The sequence below is a fragment of the Lactuca serriola genome, chromosome 7, assembly GCF_051521515.1.
Source record: "Lactuca serriola cultivar US96UC23 chromosome 7, Lser_US96UC23_V15, whole genome shotgun sequence".
NCBI lineage: Eukaryota > Viridiplantae > Streptophyta > Magnoliopsida > Asterales > Asteraceae > Lactuca > Lactuca serriola.
Genome location: NC_136414.1, coordinates 175831623 through 175846762, shown reverse-complemented (window position 1 = coordinate 175846762; position 15140 = coordinate 175831623). Strand labels below are relative to the sequence as shown.

General features: G+C 33.9%; 2 protein-coding genes across 12 annotated transcripts; both read right to left on the bottom strand.

Moving 5' to 3' along the window:
- Positions 1 to 2196: 2196 nt before the first annotated feature.
- On the bottom strand, positions 2197 to 11991 carry LOC145060998 (uncharacterized). Of its 11 annotated transcripts, XM_079008353.1 has the most exons (9): positions 11652 to 11857; positions 11470 to 11537; positions 4361 to 4589; positions 4140 to 4266; positions 3701 to 4054; positions 3508 to 3612; positions 3037 to 3222; positions 2541 to 2750; positions 2197 to 2444 (listed from the first exon to the last, which is right to left on the bottom strand). In XM_079008353.1, the coding sequence occupies exons 5-8, from the start codon at positions 3992 to 3994 to the stop codon at positions 2550 to 2552; spliced, it is 786 nt and encodes a 261-aa protein (XP_078864479.1). In that variant the 5' UTR covers positions 3995 to 4054; positions 4140 to 4266; positions 4361 to 4589; positions 11470 to 11537; positions 11652 to 11857; the 3' UTR covers positions 2197 to 2444; positions 2541 to 2549. The 11 variants fall into 11 exon arrangements, with proteins under 11 accessions (XP_078864479.1, XP_078864485.1, XP_078864480.1 ...); XM_079008359.1 differs by having other exon boundaries at positions 3523 to 3612; positions 4140 to 4589; positions 11652 to 11860; XM_079008354.1 differs by having other exon boundaries at positions 4140 to 4589; positions 11470 to 11570.
- Positions 4715 to 6324, bottom strand: LOC145061000 (uncharacterized). The gene is made up of 4 exons (XM_079008360.1): positions 6195 to 6324; positions 5790 to 6116; positions 5626 to 5698; positions 4715 to 5544 (listed from the first exon to the last, which is right to left on the bottom strand). The coding sequence occupies exons 1-4, from the start codon at positions 6275 to 6277 to the stop codon at positions 4798 to 4800; spliced, it is 1230 nt and encodes a 409-aa protein (XP_078864486.1). The 5' UTR covers positions 6278 to 6324; the 3' UTR covers positions 4715 to 4797.
- Positions 11992 to 15140: the final 3149 nt, after the last annotated feature.

Genomic DNA, 15140 nt, shown 5'->3' with positions numbered 1-15140 from the left:
TCTTTATGCACCGGAACTGTAGGTGAAAACAATATCCTTGAAATAGAGCATGCTCGTTAATCATGCATGAGATGTTGGTGGGCTGTTGCACACTGAATATATATTATTCGTTTACGTTGCGTGCAATGCTTGCTCCATGATTGTTAACATGTTGTTAGATCCTATTACTTACGGACATGGCTGATTGTATTACGCTATAAAAGCATCGTCCGATAAAGATGACGATGATGATGAAGACGATATTTTTTTTTATAAACTGATAGAGTGGTTTGGGAAAGAGATGTATTATGATATATGGGCGTTGAAATAAGAAATGTGAATAATCACATATATATTGATTGAGTTAAAATTTGAAATTTTGAGTTTTTTATTAATAAAAATCCGGTATTTCTTTTATTAAAAAAGAAAGAGTTTCAAAAAGAAAATCGATCAAAAAACTAATTATGGTTAAAAGTTCCAATAGCCTCTCTCTCTCTCTCTCTCTCTCTCTCTCTCTCTCTCTCTCTCTCTCTCTCTCTCTCTCTCTCTCTCTCTCTCTCTCTCTCTCTCTCTCTCTCTCTCTCTCTCTCTCTCTCTGGTGATGGCGAGCCCCCGACACGCACTAGGTGGCACTGTTCAGTGTGCATAGCAACCTCCTAGCAAGGCTTCTTGGTGTCCGACTCCCTGCGGTCTAAGGGGTATGGAAGGATTTCAAATGGGGTAATAATTAGATGAAGTCTAATAGGAAATGGTTCCCATACTTTCTAGTCCATTGCTGCATTGATTTCATTATCACAATAACTTGTTACAAAGGTTACGTATCCGCATCCTATTGGAATTTTTTAACACCCAACAAAAATATTCTTGACTTTGAACATTGAAATTCCAAATAACGCCAAGAAAGGTGTATGTCTTTAGCTACTTATGTGACAACAATATTGGAAAAAATATTTAGGTGGTAATGACAACAAAAATTGTCTCAACTTTATACGTGAATAATTAATATTTTTAGTGGTAATGATAAGAGTGTTGGGAAATCAACTATTCGTATGGAAAATTTTAAATAACGACGAAGTGTAGCCTGTAAATACGATAAGGGCAACAAACGTATGAAATGGGGAAAAAGATATTTATAAAATAAAAGCAATGGAATATTAAGTTTTATTTGTTCAGAACTTAAATACTAATAAATCTAGTTGAACGTTGATCAAGTCATATAAACTAATGTCAACAAACTAATTAAAAAGATTACGGGTCGTGTTTATAATAAAATAAACATGTTTTAAGATATTAGCAGATTTTTGTTTCTTTTCGTGTTCCTAATTTATTTTGATTAGATCTATATCGATTAGCACCAACGACCAAACCCCACAATCACCTGGGGGGTGGGGGGTCTATTGCATGTGCACTCGACTTCCACACGACTTCTCATTTCTCAGTAAGTACAACTTAAAATACTATGAAAGTTATATGGGACATTCGTACGTCTCAAAGTGTAACAATTAAATACTATACAAATATTTTGAAATAAAATAAAGGGAAATATACTCCACTTGTTTAGTTCATGGATTATGAATTTGATGAATTGAAATGTTAATTGTAGTAAAAGTTACGTTTGGTTTATAAAATCTAATAAATTTTAATTTTCTGATAAATTCCACCACTATTAGAAACATGGGTTTTAGCGACGGAAAAATCCGTCGCTATTCCGTCGCTAAATGTTGTTTGCAATGGATCGGCGACGGATTCACTCCATAGGTAATAAAAGGTGGCTAATTTCTCAGCGAGGGTTTTAGCGACGGATCGGTTTTTCCTTGCGACAGAATATCCGTCGCTAAATGTCACTAAATGTCACTCAATGCATTCCGTCGCTGTTCTGTCGCAAATTTCCATGAACAGTTTTTTTATTTTCCGTAGCTAATCCCTTGCAAAATTCATATACTATTTTTTTTTCCGTCGCTGATCTATCGCAAACTTTAGACATGAACTTTTTCATCACTAATCCCTTGCAAAATTCATACGTTAATTTTTTTCCTTTCCGTCGCACACTTTAGACATGATTTTTTTTTCCGTAGCTAATCCCTCGCAAAATTCATGTATTAAAATACTTTTTATTTTCTCACCACGAACTTGTAATATCATTTTTTTTACTATGATTCTAAAAGAAAAAAAAAATACTACAATCATCAAATTGTTATACTAAAGAACATCAAATAATGATACAACCAAGCATTATAATACCAAAACTATCAAAGTTTACCAAAGTGTCATTCAAGAAACATCCAAAAACGAAACTATCCACATAACATCAAACTCCCAACGGTTTAACTTCAAAATAACATTTTAGCACCAAGAAATCCAAAGTATGCAAAAGGGGTACAAACAGAAAAAAGTTTAACCTTCAAAATAACATTTTAGCTGCTCTCTTCATTTCATGTCCATCCAATCATCTTCGGTTCTCATTCCTATAAAACATTATTCAAAACAATCAAAAACATCAAATACAAAAGTTTAACAAGTCATTCAAAAACATCAAATACTAATGGTTAACTTCATATTACCTCTACTTTTCAATTACCCATCATATTTTGCAAGGCTGCATACATCTTCTCCATTGCTTCATATTTTGCATCAATTTGTTGTTGTTTGGCATCTATTGTTGCAGCTTTGGCATCCATTTCCTCACGCATTTGTTGATGTTTAGCTTCCATTTTTGTAGCTTTAGCATCCATTTCGCCACGCATCTCGTTTCGTACACGTTCATAGACAACCTAAAGTACAATACCATGATAGGAAACTTTGTAAGTACAATGCCATGATAGGAAAATTTGTAAGTATAATGCAATGATAGGAAACTTTGTAAGTACAATGTCATGATAGGAAACTATGTAAGTACAATGTCATGATAGGAAACTTTGTAAGTATAATACCATGATAGAAAACCTTGTAAGTACAATGCCATGATAGGAAACTTTGTAAGTACAATGCCATGATAGGAAACTTTGTAAGTACAATGCTATGATAGGAAATTTTTATAAAGTAAAAAATTAAATGAACCTCTTGGGATGTTATTGTACTAGATGTTCCTTCCAAAAAGCTCGCTGGATCAGACACAGATCCGAATCCATATATTCTTCCTTTCTTGACTCCTCTGGAAACATCACACCATGTTTCATTATCCAAGAGGGGGTGGCAACTAGTATCATCACCAAAGTTAGCCACCATAGCACTTTCATAAGCCTCCTATTATAGCAAAAAAAAAATGAAAAAATAGAAACATGAAATAAGGAATGGAATGGTTCATTCCATCCCATGAAATAAGGAAAGCATAAAGTTGATTACTACTTACAAAACACTTAATTACAACTAGGCAGAGGATCAAACATTTAGAGATAATAATTTGTTTCTTTTCTTTTGTAAGTTGATTACTACTTACGAAAGATTTGTTTTCTATCAATTAGTTTCTTTAACAAAGTCATTAACCCGAGTAGTAGGAAGTTTTGTTTCCTACAAAAGAATTGAAAATACCTTAACTTTAGCTACCTTTGGTGTAATGTACTCTTGAGTAGACCTTTTAGTGTGCAACCTTGCATAAAGTTCAACTCCTGTAGGAGGGCGTTTAAGCATTGCTTGCTACAAAATCCATTAGTAATACATTAAAAAACAAAAAAAAAAACTCAACAGTCTAAGTGGAAACTAACGTGAGATGCAAACATCTTACCATTCTTTTCTTATGTTGACGAATAGATATAGAACCCCCGGTATGTTTGGAAACAGAGCCATCTTCTAATTTATTTATGTTGTTTTTCCCTGATTGTGATAAACGTTTCCATTTGGATGTGGTCCACACTTCATTGATCATTTTTTCCCAATACTCCTTTTTTATCCAATTTGGGCGATAGTCCTTTAGCAAATTTAAATCACCTTCTAGTGAGGCATTCACATTTGCAGCTTTGGCAAGTTTTAAAGATGCTTCACGTGCTCTTTGCATTACGTCAGGAAATCGTTTCTTCATACAGTCTTCCCATACCTTGCGAGCAAGAACATCAGTCTCTTCGGGCCAAACATACAAACCCTACATGTAGATCACGCATACAATTATCTTTTTCATTTTATACCAATTTTTACTTTGATAAATCATAAAAATAATAAGTACAAACCTTGAAGTGTTCCTACATTGCATCACGATGTTCTTTGTCAACCTTCTTCCATGAGGTCCATGGGCCGTCAAACATCGTCTTCAGTATACATGTGATGGCTCTGATCACTGAAATCTGATCCGTAAATCTTGCAAAAAATTAAAAATTAAAAAATTAGCATTAGTATTATCATTAACAAGTAAATTCATTTTCATAAACAATTGTAAAATTAACTTTAGTACTCCTTTTCATAATCAACTTCAATGAACTTCCTTTTTGATGGGTTACTTGGAACTTGTTCCAAGATGTTTGATCCTCTAATTGAAGAAGAAGGTTGACTTTCTGCATCATTGTATGATAGGGATGCATTTCTATCTCCAGCATCACAACCACTAATGTGACTACCACTGCGACCACCACCACGGGCTCATCGTTGCCCCATTAGTCAAAAAATAACCCTTAAAATCAAGACTTAATAAACTATTGGTTAGAACAAGTATGTATTATAATAGAAAATTATAGAAGTAAGAGAAGGTAACATGTTATCATACACATATAAATGAAATTGCAATGTATATAGAAAAAGAAAATGATCATTTTAGCTAAAAAGTTATTTATAAGGTCCATTAGGCAAAATATATAGTTCCAAATACATTGTTTCATTCTACATTTTTAGTAATTACTCATCATCAGAATTATCATCACATATGTTTTCATCTTCAATATCATCTTCGGATAAATCATCCAAGTTATCATCAACTTCTTCATCCTCTTCTCTCTCAATGTCATTGTCATTAACTTCTTCTATTTCTCCTTCAATTACATGAGAAAGGGGTCCTGCCACATCATTTGCACCGCTACTTGTAGAAGGTAAAGTTGCTTCACTTTCTTGAAAGAATTGGTCCTCTTCATCCTCATCATCATCTTCTTCAGTAACACATTGTCGTAGATCATATACACCCCTTGGTTTCGTCTTGACGACAGCCCACCAATCTTTCAAATCCTTCATTGCAGGATATGGTGCATAATACACTTGTTCTGCTTGTGACGCTAGGATAAACGGATCTTCATTTCTTAGCCTTGATTTGTATTTAATATCAACCAAATTATGCTTTCGATCCACACGCACCCCTTCAGTAGGGTTAAACCATGTACACTTGAACAATACTACGACACAACACCCTATGCCTTGATATTCTACTTCCAAGACCTCATCCAACAACCCATAATAGTCACACTCAGTCTCATTGTAACAAGTACCTCTTACACATACACCACTATTGTGTGTGACCCGTCCATCACCATATTTTTCAGTATGAAACTTGTAACCATTGACAAAGTATCCTTTATAGGAACTAACATGTTGAAATGGTCCTCGTGCAAGGCATTTCAGATGTTGATTGATATCATTTGATTGTTGAAAAACCTACATTGATAAATTCATTTGTTAACTAATTCACAGGGGAAGACACTTTGGTAATACAAAATTTTCTCGTATCATACTCACATGATCTTTAAACCACTTAGCAAAATGTTGATCCCTAAACCTTTCAAATGCTCCATCATCTATATCAGGTTGGCTTTGGATCACATAATTTTCAAACAACGTTAGAAAATAACAAAAATTTTAGAGTTTCACGAAATCAAGGGAAAATAGATAACTTGACATACCTTAAAAAAGGTAGAACCTCAACACAATTGATCAAGATGTAATTATGAGCAATACGCATCTCATCATCTGTCAAAGGCCTCCGTTGACCACTTTTTTCGAATAATCTTCGAGATGGAACTTTGAAAATGCTTAATCGAGAGTCGACCATGGTATAACTAGGAATGTCTGGGGCAAAATTACGTGACTCACGATTCAACCGGGTTTCAATTGTAGGCAAAAAGTATTGTGAGCAAAAAGTCGATATTTCTCCAATCATGTAAGCCTCAACAATGGACCCCTCAACCTTCGCATGGTTTTTTATCTTTCTTTTCATTGATCCCAATTTCCTAAAAAGATGTTGGAAAAGACTTATTAGAAATTCCATAGGTTTTATGGTAGAATATTTTGTATGGTAAAAAATATACCTTTCATAAAGATACATCCACCTATATTGAACCGGACCACCAAGCATAGCTTCTCGAGCTAAGTGGATAACAAGATGCTCCATTGAATCAAAGAATCCAGGTGGAAATATTTTTCCAACTTGCAAATGGTTTCAACAATAGTAGTTTGCAAGCGTTGTAAGTCATCTACGTGTAACACCCTTGAACATATTACACGAAAGAATGTACACAACTCTGTAATTGCATCCCATGTTGAGTTTGGCGCCATACCTCTTAGAGAAATAGGCAACAATCTTTGAAGAAATACATGGCACTTGTGACTCTTGAATTTGTAAAAGCTATTATCATCTACATTAACGCACCCCCCCCCCCCCCAAGTTTGAGGCGTATCCGTCCGGGAATTTAAGTTTAATCAACCATTGGCATATTTTAGCTACTTGTTCTTTGCTCAAAGCAAACGATGCTCTATTTTTCATATCCTTATTTCCCTTCTTCCATGTATGCCATTGCACTCGATTGCAATACATTTCTATATCTTTTCTTGCATTCATGTTGTCTTTGCTTTTCAGAGTGTCCATCACGGTGTTGAAAAGATTTTCAAACACATTTGTCTCAATGTGCATAGGATCAAGGTTGTATCGTATTAACAACTTCCGCCAATATGGTAGCTCCCAAAAGATGCTCCTCTTAACCCAATTATGAGTAATCCCGAAACCAGGCAATTTTGCATTCTTCGCTCTAAAAGGTTTGCCTTCATAAACAGTTGGAAAGTGTCGTACTTGCTCCCAAATCTGATCACCGGTTAATATTGGTGGGGGGCTAGATCGCTCAACCTTATTAGCCAGAAATCCTGTTTTGTCACCCCGATATGTGTGTTGTTCAGGTAAAAATTTTCGATGGCAGTCAAACCAACATGGTTTACTACCATGGTGTAACCGAAACGACCCCGACTCACCCATACAATACGGACATGCTAACTTGCCATGTGTGCTCCATCCCGATAACATTGCATAAGCAGGAAAGTCACTAACTGTCCAAAGAAGTATAGCTTTCATTGTGAAATTGCATTTAGTCGAAGCATCATAAGTGACAACACCGTCTGTATATAGCATCTTTAACTCGTCAATTAGCGGCCTGAGAAACACATCTATATTTTGACCTGGGCTCTTTTTTCTAGGAATAACTATGCTTAATTGAACATATGGTTCTTTTAAGCACATCCAAGGAGGCAAGTTATAAATTAAAAGAAAAACAGGCCAACATGAATACGGGGTTGTATTTGAGTTATTTGGACTGAACCCATCGGTGCATAGCCTAAGGCGAACATTCTGTGGTTCACTTGAAAATTCTTGATGCATTGAGTCGAAATGCTTCCAAGCCTCACCATCACTTGGATGGACCATCAAACCCGGTTTCGTTTGATGTTCATAAAGCCATGTCATTTGCTTTGCCGTCTTTTTTGTCAAATACAACCTTTGGAGTCTAGGAGCAATTGGCAAGTACCTCATAACCAGATAAGGCAGTTTGCCACTCTTGTACCGATCATGATCACACACTCGACACTTAGTCAAATCCGAATCTGCCCCATAGAATATCATGCAATGGTTTTTGCAAGCATGGATCTTTTTTTCTGGGAGTCTAATTATTTTCAAAAGCTTCTTCGTCTCATAGAAGTTCTCAACTAGTTTCTCACCTTTGGGTAACATCCGCTTAATTATAGGAAGTATGTGATCATAGGCAGCCTCAGATATATTGTATTCCGACTTCCAATGCAACAACTCTATTGCAGCTTGTAATTTTGAATAATTTTCACATCCATCCCACAAAGGCTCATCAGCGTCTTCCAACATATCATAGAACCCCTTGGCAGTTGGATTCGGGAGTTCCTCCATTACATCCATCAACATTTGTGTACACCCATTAACATCATCATCATCATCATCATCTTCCATTGGATCCTGCATTGGATTAGAAGATTCTTCCTCATGCTGAGATATCGTATTTCTTTCACCATGTGCCCACCAAGTTGTGTAATTAGGAGTGAAACCGTTTTGTAACAAGTGAAGCTCTACATCACCTCTTGTTTTATAATACATGTTCTTGCATTTAAAACAAGGACATCTAATATAATCCCCATCAACAGTTGCTTCATTAGAAAAAGCAACATCCAAAAATCCTTTGACGGATGCATGATATGTTGTGCTAAGATACCCATCATCTAACCTTTTGTACATCCAATCTCTATCACTACGTGTTGACATAATGACTAGCTACAAACAAATATATAACTATTATTTAGAAATTAGATAATGCAATCATATCCACGTTACTAAAAGCATCCTTGGAAACTACAGTTATACTACATGAAATACTTATTTTTATTAAAAGCTTCAGGGACCAGAAATTTAACTTTTGCAAATTAAAAACTACAGGGGCTAAAAATGTAATTTTGGAAAATTAAAACTACAGGGACAAGAATTACGGTGTCGCCAGAGTTTGTGTCATTACAAGTCTCCTCCTAAAGCACTCCTGCACACTCCTAGACATATTGGTTCACTATTGATGCAGTTGATGAAAAATAATGGTTAATAACTTCTAAACTTATGTATAGATTTGATACAAATTGAAAACATGGTTTTGACAGTGAATTACTTTTTTCTGTTTATTTTAAAGGTTGAAGGGATCATATGCTAGTTGTCTCTTCCATTTGATTATTAATATCTTTATTTATGATATGTGATAAGGGACCTAAGAAATCTAAGGGACCTAGATATCCATCAACACCCTACACCTATCTTGTTATCATTAAAGAATTTAACTTGAAACCTCTTTTTTTTTTTGCAACATTGATTTTCGTATTCAGCTTTTGAGGGAAAGTCTATTGTGAATAGATAACCCATGGTATACAAAACCTAATGAAGAAGAGATTTAATTGTTCCACCAAGAAGAAGAGAAGAAATGCAGGTAACATATCTGGGTCGGAAGCGAAGAACACCTTCCTTTGTTGTTAACGACTCCAAACATAATATAGAGTCAAATTTAATTTTTAAATAATGAGACTTTCACAAATCTATTAATAATAGTTATTAATTTAAAAACCAATTCATAATATAATTTCTTTTACAAAAACAAAAAAGTATCATCTACAAGTACAAACAACACAATATAGAGATTTATTTCAACGCCTAGTCATCAAAACCACAAGAATTATTCTTGTAAAACCAATCAAGTTAATATATTTCTTTTATATAAACAAAGCAATGTAAAAATCTATTGCAATATCTTACTTTCAAAACCACGAGAGGTATAAATCATATAAAAGACGACAATGGTTGTCCATCACTTCCATGTAAATAGAAGCCATCCTAATGGAATCATTTTAATTTTTTGGAGAAGATAAACATTGCATCATATGTTTTTTTTTCGTAATAAACCATTATTCTTCTAGCAACAGAGAAGTAAATCTGATATACAACGCCACATTAGATATTTGATATAAAAATGTAGTGCTCACAAAATTTTCAATCCATTATGGAATTAAACCTTTTATATAACTAATGGGACTCAACCCAGCTATGCACTAACTGTTGATGTATTTTTTTATATGAAATTAATAACAACATTAATATACTTCACTTTCTTATAATAAATATAATGATTGAATTTTGGTTTGCAATTTCCATAGTAAAACATAAGTTTTTATACAATACAATATAAGGGTTGAATGTCACCAAAGAGTAAGCAAGTTTTACAGATATTCCATGAATTGACTATAAGAATGAGCCACATTGAAGGTTATGTGTTTCCATAACATTTCTTGCAGCCTGTTTGACCTTTTGACCAGTCAAATAATGGTTTCTACAAACAGGCATGTACACGTCAGCACCAGCCACTACTTCTCTCTCTGTCTCCTCTGTTTTCCTTAAAGTAAAAAAACCTACAACTAACATTGCATTATTAGAGCTACAGCTACTTATGAAATCTCTACATATTCAAGTCAAATTGATCTTTGTATCCATCCATGTAAATGTTAGATATGGATTGATGATTTCTTTCATTGTGAATTATATGTGGCATGATTTTTGTACTCATCAGATCTTGGATTCACAACCGGAAAGTCAAAGGCAATGTTTGAGACTTGCAGATTTTTTTGAGAGACAGAAACACGGGTGTGGCTCCTGGGCATCCCTCAGATCAGTTTCAGGTTCAGGTTCAGGTTCAGGGAGAGATGAAGACAAAGATCCAAATTTTGTCAAGTTTGATAACAAGACAGGGGAGAAAGAGAGAGTCTTGTAATCCAAAAAGAAACAGCCATAGCCCATATATACAGGGGCAGCAATGCAGTTACACAGACCCTTTTGAACTTTGTGAGGCTTTTTAGAAAATCTCATGAAGAAAACTATAAACAGGCTGAACTAGATAAGAAGAAAGCTCAGAAAGAGGTTGAAATGGAGAGGGCAAAGGGTATTAACTTAACAAAAAAAATAAATATAATAAAATTACAAGAATATGCAAAGCATGTTGATACCCACACACCCAGAAAGAAAGTCAAAGGGTGTTTGTTGACCAAAGGAACCTGAAAAGGGTATGGTTGTCCATGCACATACACATACACATACACCCACAGTTCCTGCATCTATTAGTTACACTTCACACGGGTGATGTTGAAGTTCCAGTGTTAGAAAAAGTTAGTCTTTCTTCTAGGAACATGTTCTTAGGTTTGTGATCATGACTTTTGATCCACCAGATCTAACATGAAGAAATGAGATTTTAAGAGAATCAATGGGGAAACACATTATTGTTAGAAGCATGTTGCTTGAGATGCTAATTGATCTAGTAGTGACCATTACATCAGAATAGCTTCTTGAACAATGGCATAAGATTGCCTCCTCCAAGTTTATAACTTACTTTTTTGATGAAGCAGTTCATCCTATAACTATGAGATGGGTGATGAATCTTCTCCATTCAAACAATGATTGCCTATGAAACTGGTGCTGTTGGGCTTGCTGCAGAGCATGTGGATGCATGTACAGAGATGACAGGAGAGCTTCAGGGTGAGGCTTTGATGCACAAAACTTATGCTACCAGGCTTATATAGGACTAAAGCAACCAATCAAGCCCTATATCAAGTTCTTATTCTAAGTATCTATTCTAATATAGATGCAACCGATATAAGAGGAATTACGATTGAAAAAGGAAAAAAAATGGAGAAATTAAACCCTAACGTAATATATTGTGCAATTGAACCAAACCTAACCTAATATATGACTAAAGCAAATAAAATCAAGAGGTTTACCTGAATAAGAAGTTAAGGAAGAATAGGCTGCGGGAATCGGAAGCTGCAATGGTCCATGGTGTCGGCATCTATTTGAACGGAGATGGTGAGATTAGGTTAAGCTGCAACTCGAGAGTCAAACTTACACAAACTTCGTGTTCAATTGGAGTGATAAAGCAGATTTGGGAGGGAAGGAGACTTACACAAACTTCGTGAAACTGGACTTGGATTTGTCAATTTCAGCGAGAGATCTTCAATTAAAAAAAACATAGCGTGTGTATGCTCCTCGGCGTTCTCTCGCTAAATACATACCAGATGGCAAAAAGTCGACGATTTTTTTTCCCTCGTTGAACCCTCGCCAAATGCCTTCGTTTTCCACCGATTACCGAGGAATAAGGGCGCGTCGATAAAAACTTGTAAGATCCGTAACTTATCCCTCGCTAAACCCTCTCTAATATGCTATATGTTGAATAAATAAAATACTTGTTTAAACCATCGCATATCTCTCGTAATTCCCTCTCTATAAGCCAAAATTTTGCTACAGAATAGATCCCTCTCTAAATTCGTAGCTGAAAGTCACGTTTCTAGTAGTGCACGTTTGACGAAATCGACTGGTCTTTGGTTACATACAAAAATTATATATTCAGTTCCTTATGTTTTATTTAAAAAAATACAAAATCTCATTCATCTTTTCTTTGTTAAAGCAACTATGTTATAACCCGTGTTGTACACGGGTTAACAACTTAAAATAACATAAATAACATTGTTACATATTTGATTATTCTTAAGAGTTATAGATTAGTTATTTGACCCAAATTAAGCATCTTTTCTTTTTGGAAAAATAAGTTTTCTAAAAAAAATGTTTTTTCAAATACAAATTTATAGGACGATAGAAACATATTGACCCAACATGATGGGATGTCATGCAGAGTTGTCACATTTTGGGTTGCAAAATTATTGATTGAATTTTGGAATATAAAATGCAAATGCTATATGCACTAATTAAGTAGGGTGTAATCAAACCGGCATCTGAGTTGATAAAATATGAAACTCTAATTAAAAACTGATCGTAGCTTGATGAAGTTCGTTAAAACAAAATTTATCATAATTTATTAAATTTTTAATTAGTCAATTACATTAAAAGATAAGTAGAATCAAATATGTTCAAGTCCCAATCACTTCTTTGCTATTGCTGTTTGTTTTAATAAAACCTGAAATAAATAATTACCAAAATAATATAATAGAAGATCAATCAAAATTGAACTTCATTATGTCACTAATGACAAATAAAATAATGTGACAATGACAAATAAAATGTATGTGTTATATGACCAATATTAAAACTTCTTTGCAATAACATAAAACTCAAAAGTAATTTTGAAGTCAAATTAAGTTTCTTTATAGCTACAATATTTAATAGTATTATCAAAGAATCCTTCGATTTCAAATGGTTTGAGTTTACAATTCCTGTTTGGTATTGCAAATTTATTCTATCATCAGTGAGGCATTGTATGAAAATTTACTTTCACTACTTAATGTAGTATATATTAAGAGTGGATAATATATAATTTAGAATTCACCAGACATAAACTTACTGATCCTAGCTTCTTAGGTCACGATCCAAAATCAAACAGTCATTTCAAGGTAGATAAAGATGATTGCACTTGCGTAAAAAAGGTGAGACATTTCACCGAACACATGGAGTGTATGTTCTATTAACCCATAATAAAATTCTAAACTCGTCTTTTGTACATAACCTAAAGAAGAATACAACAAACATTAGGTTCTCAAACCCAAATGATAATTATAAATGAAACATACCTACCTGGGTAGAGGTTTATTACTTTACGTGGTCGTGTCTAAACAACTTTAAAGAAATATGGTTTAACAATATATATGCATTCCATTTTTACAAAAAAAATGTAATTAAAAAACAATTTTGAATCACTATCTTTCAGAAGATGATATGAACGGACATAATAATCGTATATCTCCAGATTCATAAAGATGTTCTCAAACAAAATGCAATTTGAGTCATTTGAAATAGAAATAAACCCTCAAGCATTTCATCAAACATGTTATGGGCATTATAGAATTATGCAAGAGAACTTCTCGGCTTAGGGGAACCACACTACCCACCATTTTGAAGCAAACAAATAAAAAACGATTAGCATCTATATTTATTAGCAACATAGACGTTAATGAGTGAGAGAAGTATGACCTGTGAAAGATCTCACCCACTCCTCAATCACTTGGAACCTTCACTCGGATCTTAACATAAAAAAGAACACACCTTCAATTAGATTCCCTCTAACAATTCACATACACAAAAATCGAAACCTTCAATCGGATTCCCTATAACCATTCACTTACAAAAAATCAAAATTGCCTTCAAACTTGTCTCTGTTAGAATAGAAAGTGAGAGAGTTGTGAGAAATGAGTTATACAAAGAGGTAAAATTAAAGTAAATCTATACACATAAATCGAAGAATACAAAATCCAACACGCACACTAAAATTATGAATTTTGTGCTAAAAATACATAGTAGTCGTTGTCAATTGTGTGAAAGGAGTATAGCAGAGGCGGTTTAGGGATTGGTAGAAATGAAGATGAATGAATCATAATTGAAAATTTAAGAAGTGAATTGACCGAGATTTATGGGATTTTATTTAATTAATTAGACATTTACAATGATTGTGAAATTGGAATTCAAAATTGACGTTGATTTAGAGGGATTACAATGTGAAAGTCAAATTTAAATGTGTAATTGTAGTTTAAGAATGAGTTTCAATATGCAGGGAAAAATGAAAAGCTCCATATATATGAATCGATTTTCATCCTGATTTATTGGGATTATGATGAAGATATTGTTATTTTTATGGGATATATTAATTAAAACGCAGAAAGAGGACATGTGGCGTAATATTGATTTAAGAGCTTGACACATGGGAGAAGGATATTAACAATATTTATTTATTAGAAAGGGAGATAAGTCATTAATTAAACAAATTATCATCATATTTCCCATACAACTAGCGAACGAATCTAGAGTTGAAAAAGGTTAATGGCAACAAAACTCAACGAAGTTTGCTTTTTGTGTTTAAATGGTCAATCAAAAATTGTTTGTACCTATTAGGTCATTTAAGTTAATGTAAGGAAGTTAAGTGTATTTAAAATTAGACGGTTACCTGGTTTACTTGTTTGCTTTTTGTGTTTAAATGGTCAACCGACAATTTTTTGTACCTCTTAGGTCATTTAAGTTAATGTAAGCAAGTTAAGATTATTTAAAATTAGACGATTACCTAGTTTACTTGTTGATGTGGAGGTTAATCTAACTCTTTTCACACACTATGATTCCATGTCAACATTTCCATCTATACCACTATCAAATTAAAAGAGATAATTGATGCCTTTCCCTCATACTTAATGAACACAACACTACTCTCTTGCTAACAAATACAAACGAAAGCTAGGGTTTTTGCATTTTGTTGGTGGATTCCATCTCCCTCTAAAAATAATTCACATTGCTCTCAATAAGAGGCTAATGTTTTTTCTAGAACTGAACTGCATGATTCAAGAAAATTAGTACATCATTTATTTGAAAGTCGGTCTGAACTTTAATGATGTTTTTATAACACATACATTATCTCTTATGCCAGAGGTGCTCATTTCTTATTGATGTGGATTTTGCT

Bases quoted from the DNA above. Each gene is read 5' to 3' on its own strand.
- LOC145061000 (XM_079008360.1), bottom strand. From the start codon at position 6,277: ATGGAGCATCTTGTTATCCACTTAGCTCGAGAAGCTATGCTTGGTGGT. The intron at 5,699-5,789 runs GTATGTCAAGTT...TGTGATCCAAAG, and splicing joins GAGGTTCTACCTTTTTTAAG to CCAACCTGATATAGATGATG. The intron at 5,545-5,625 runs GTGAGTATGATA...TTATCAATGTAG, and splicing joins CTAAGTGGTTTAAAGATCAT to GTTTTTCAACAATCAAATGA.
- LOC145060998 (XM_079008349.1), bottom strand. From the start codon at position 8,434: ATGTCAACACGTAGTGATAGAGATTGGATGTACAAAAGGTTAGATGAT.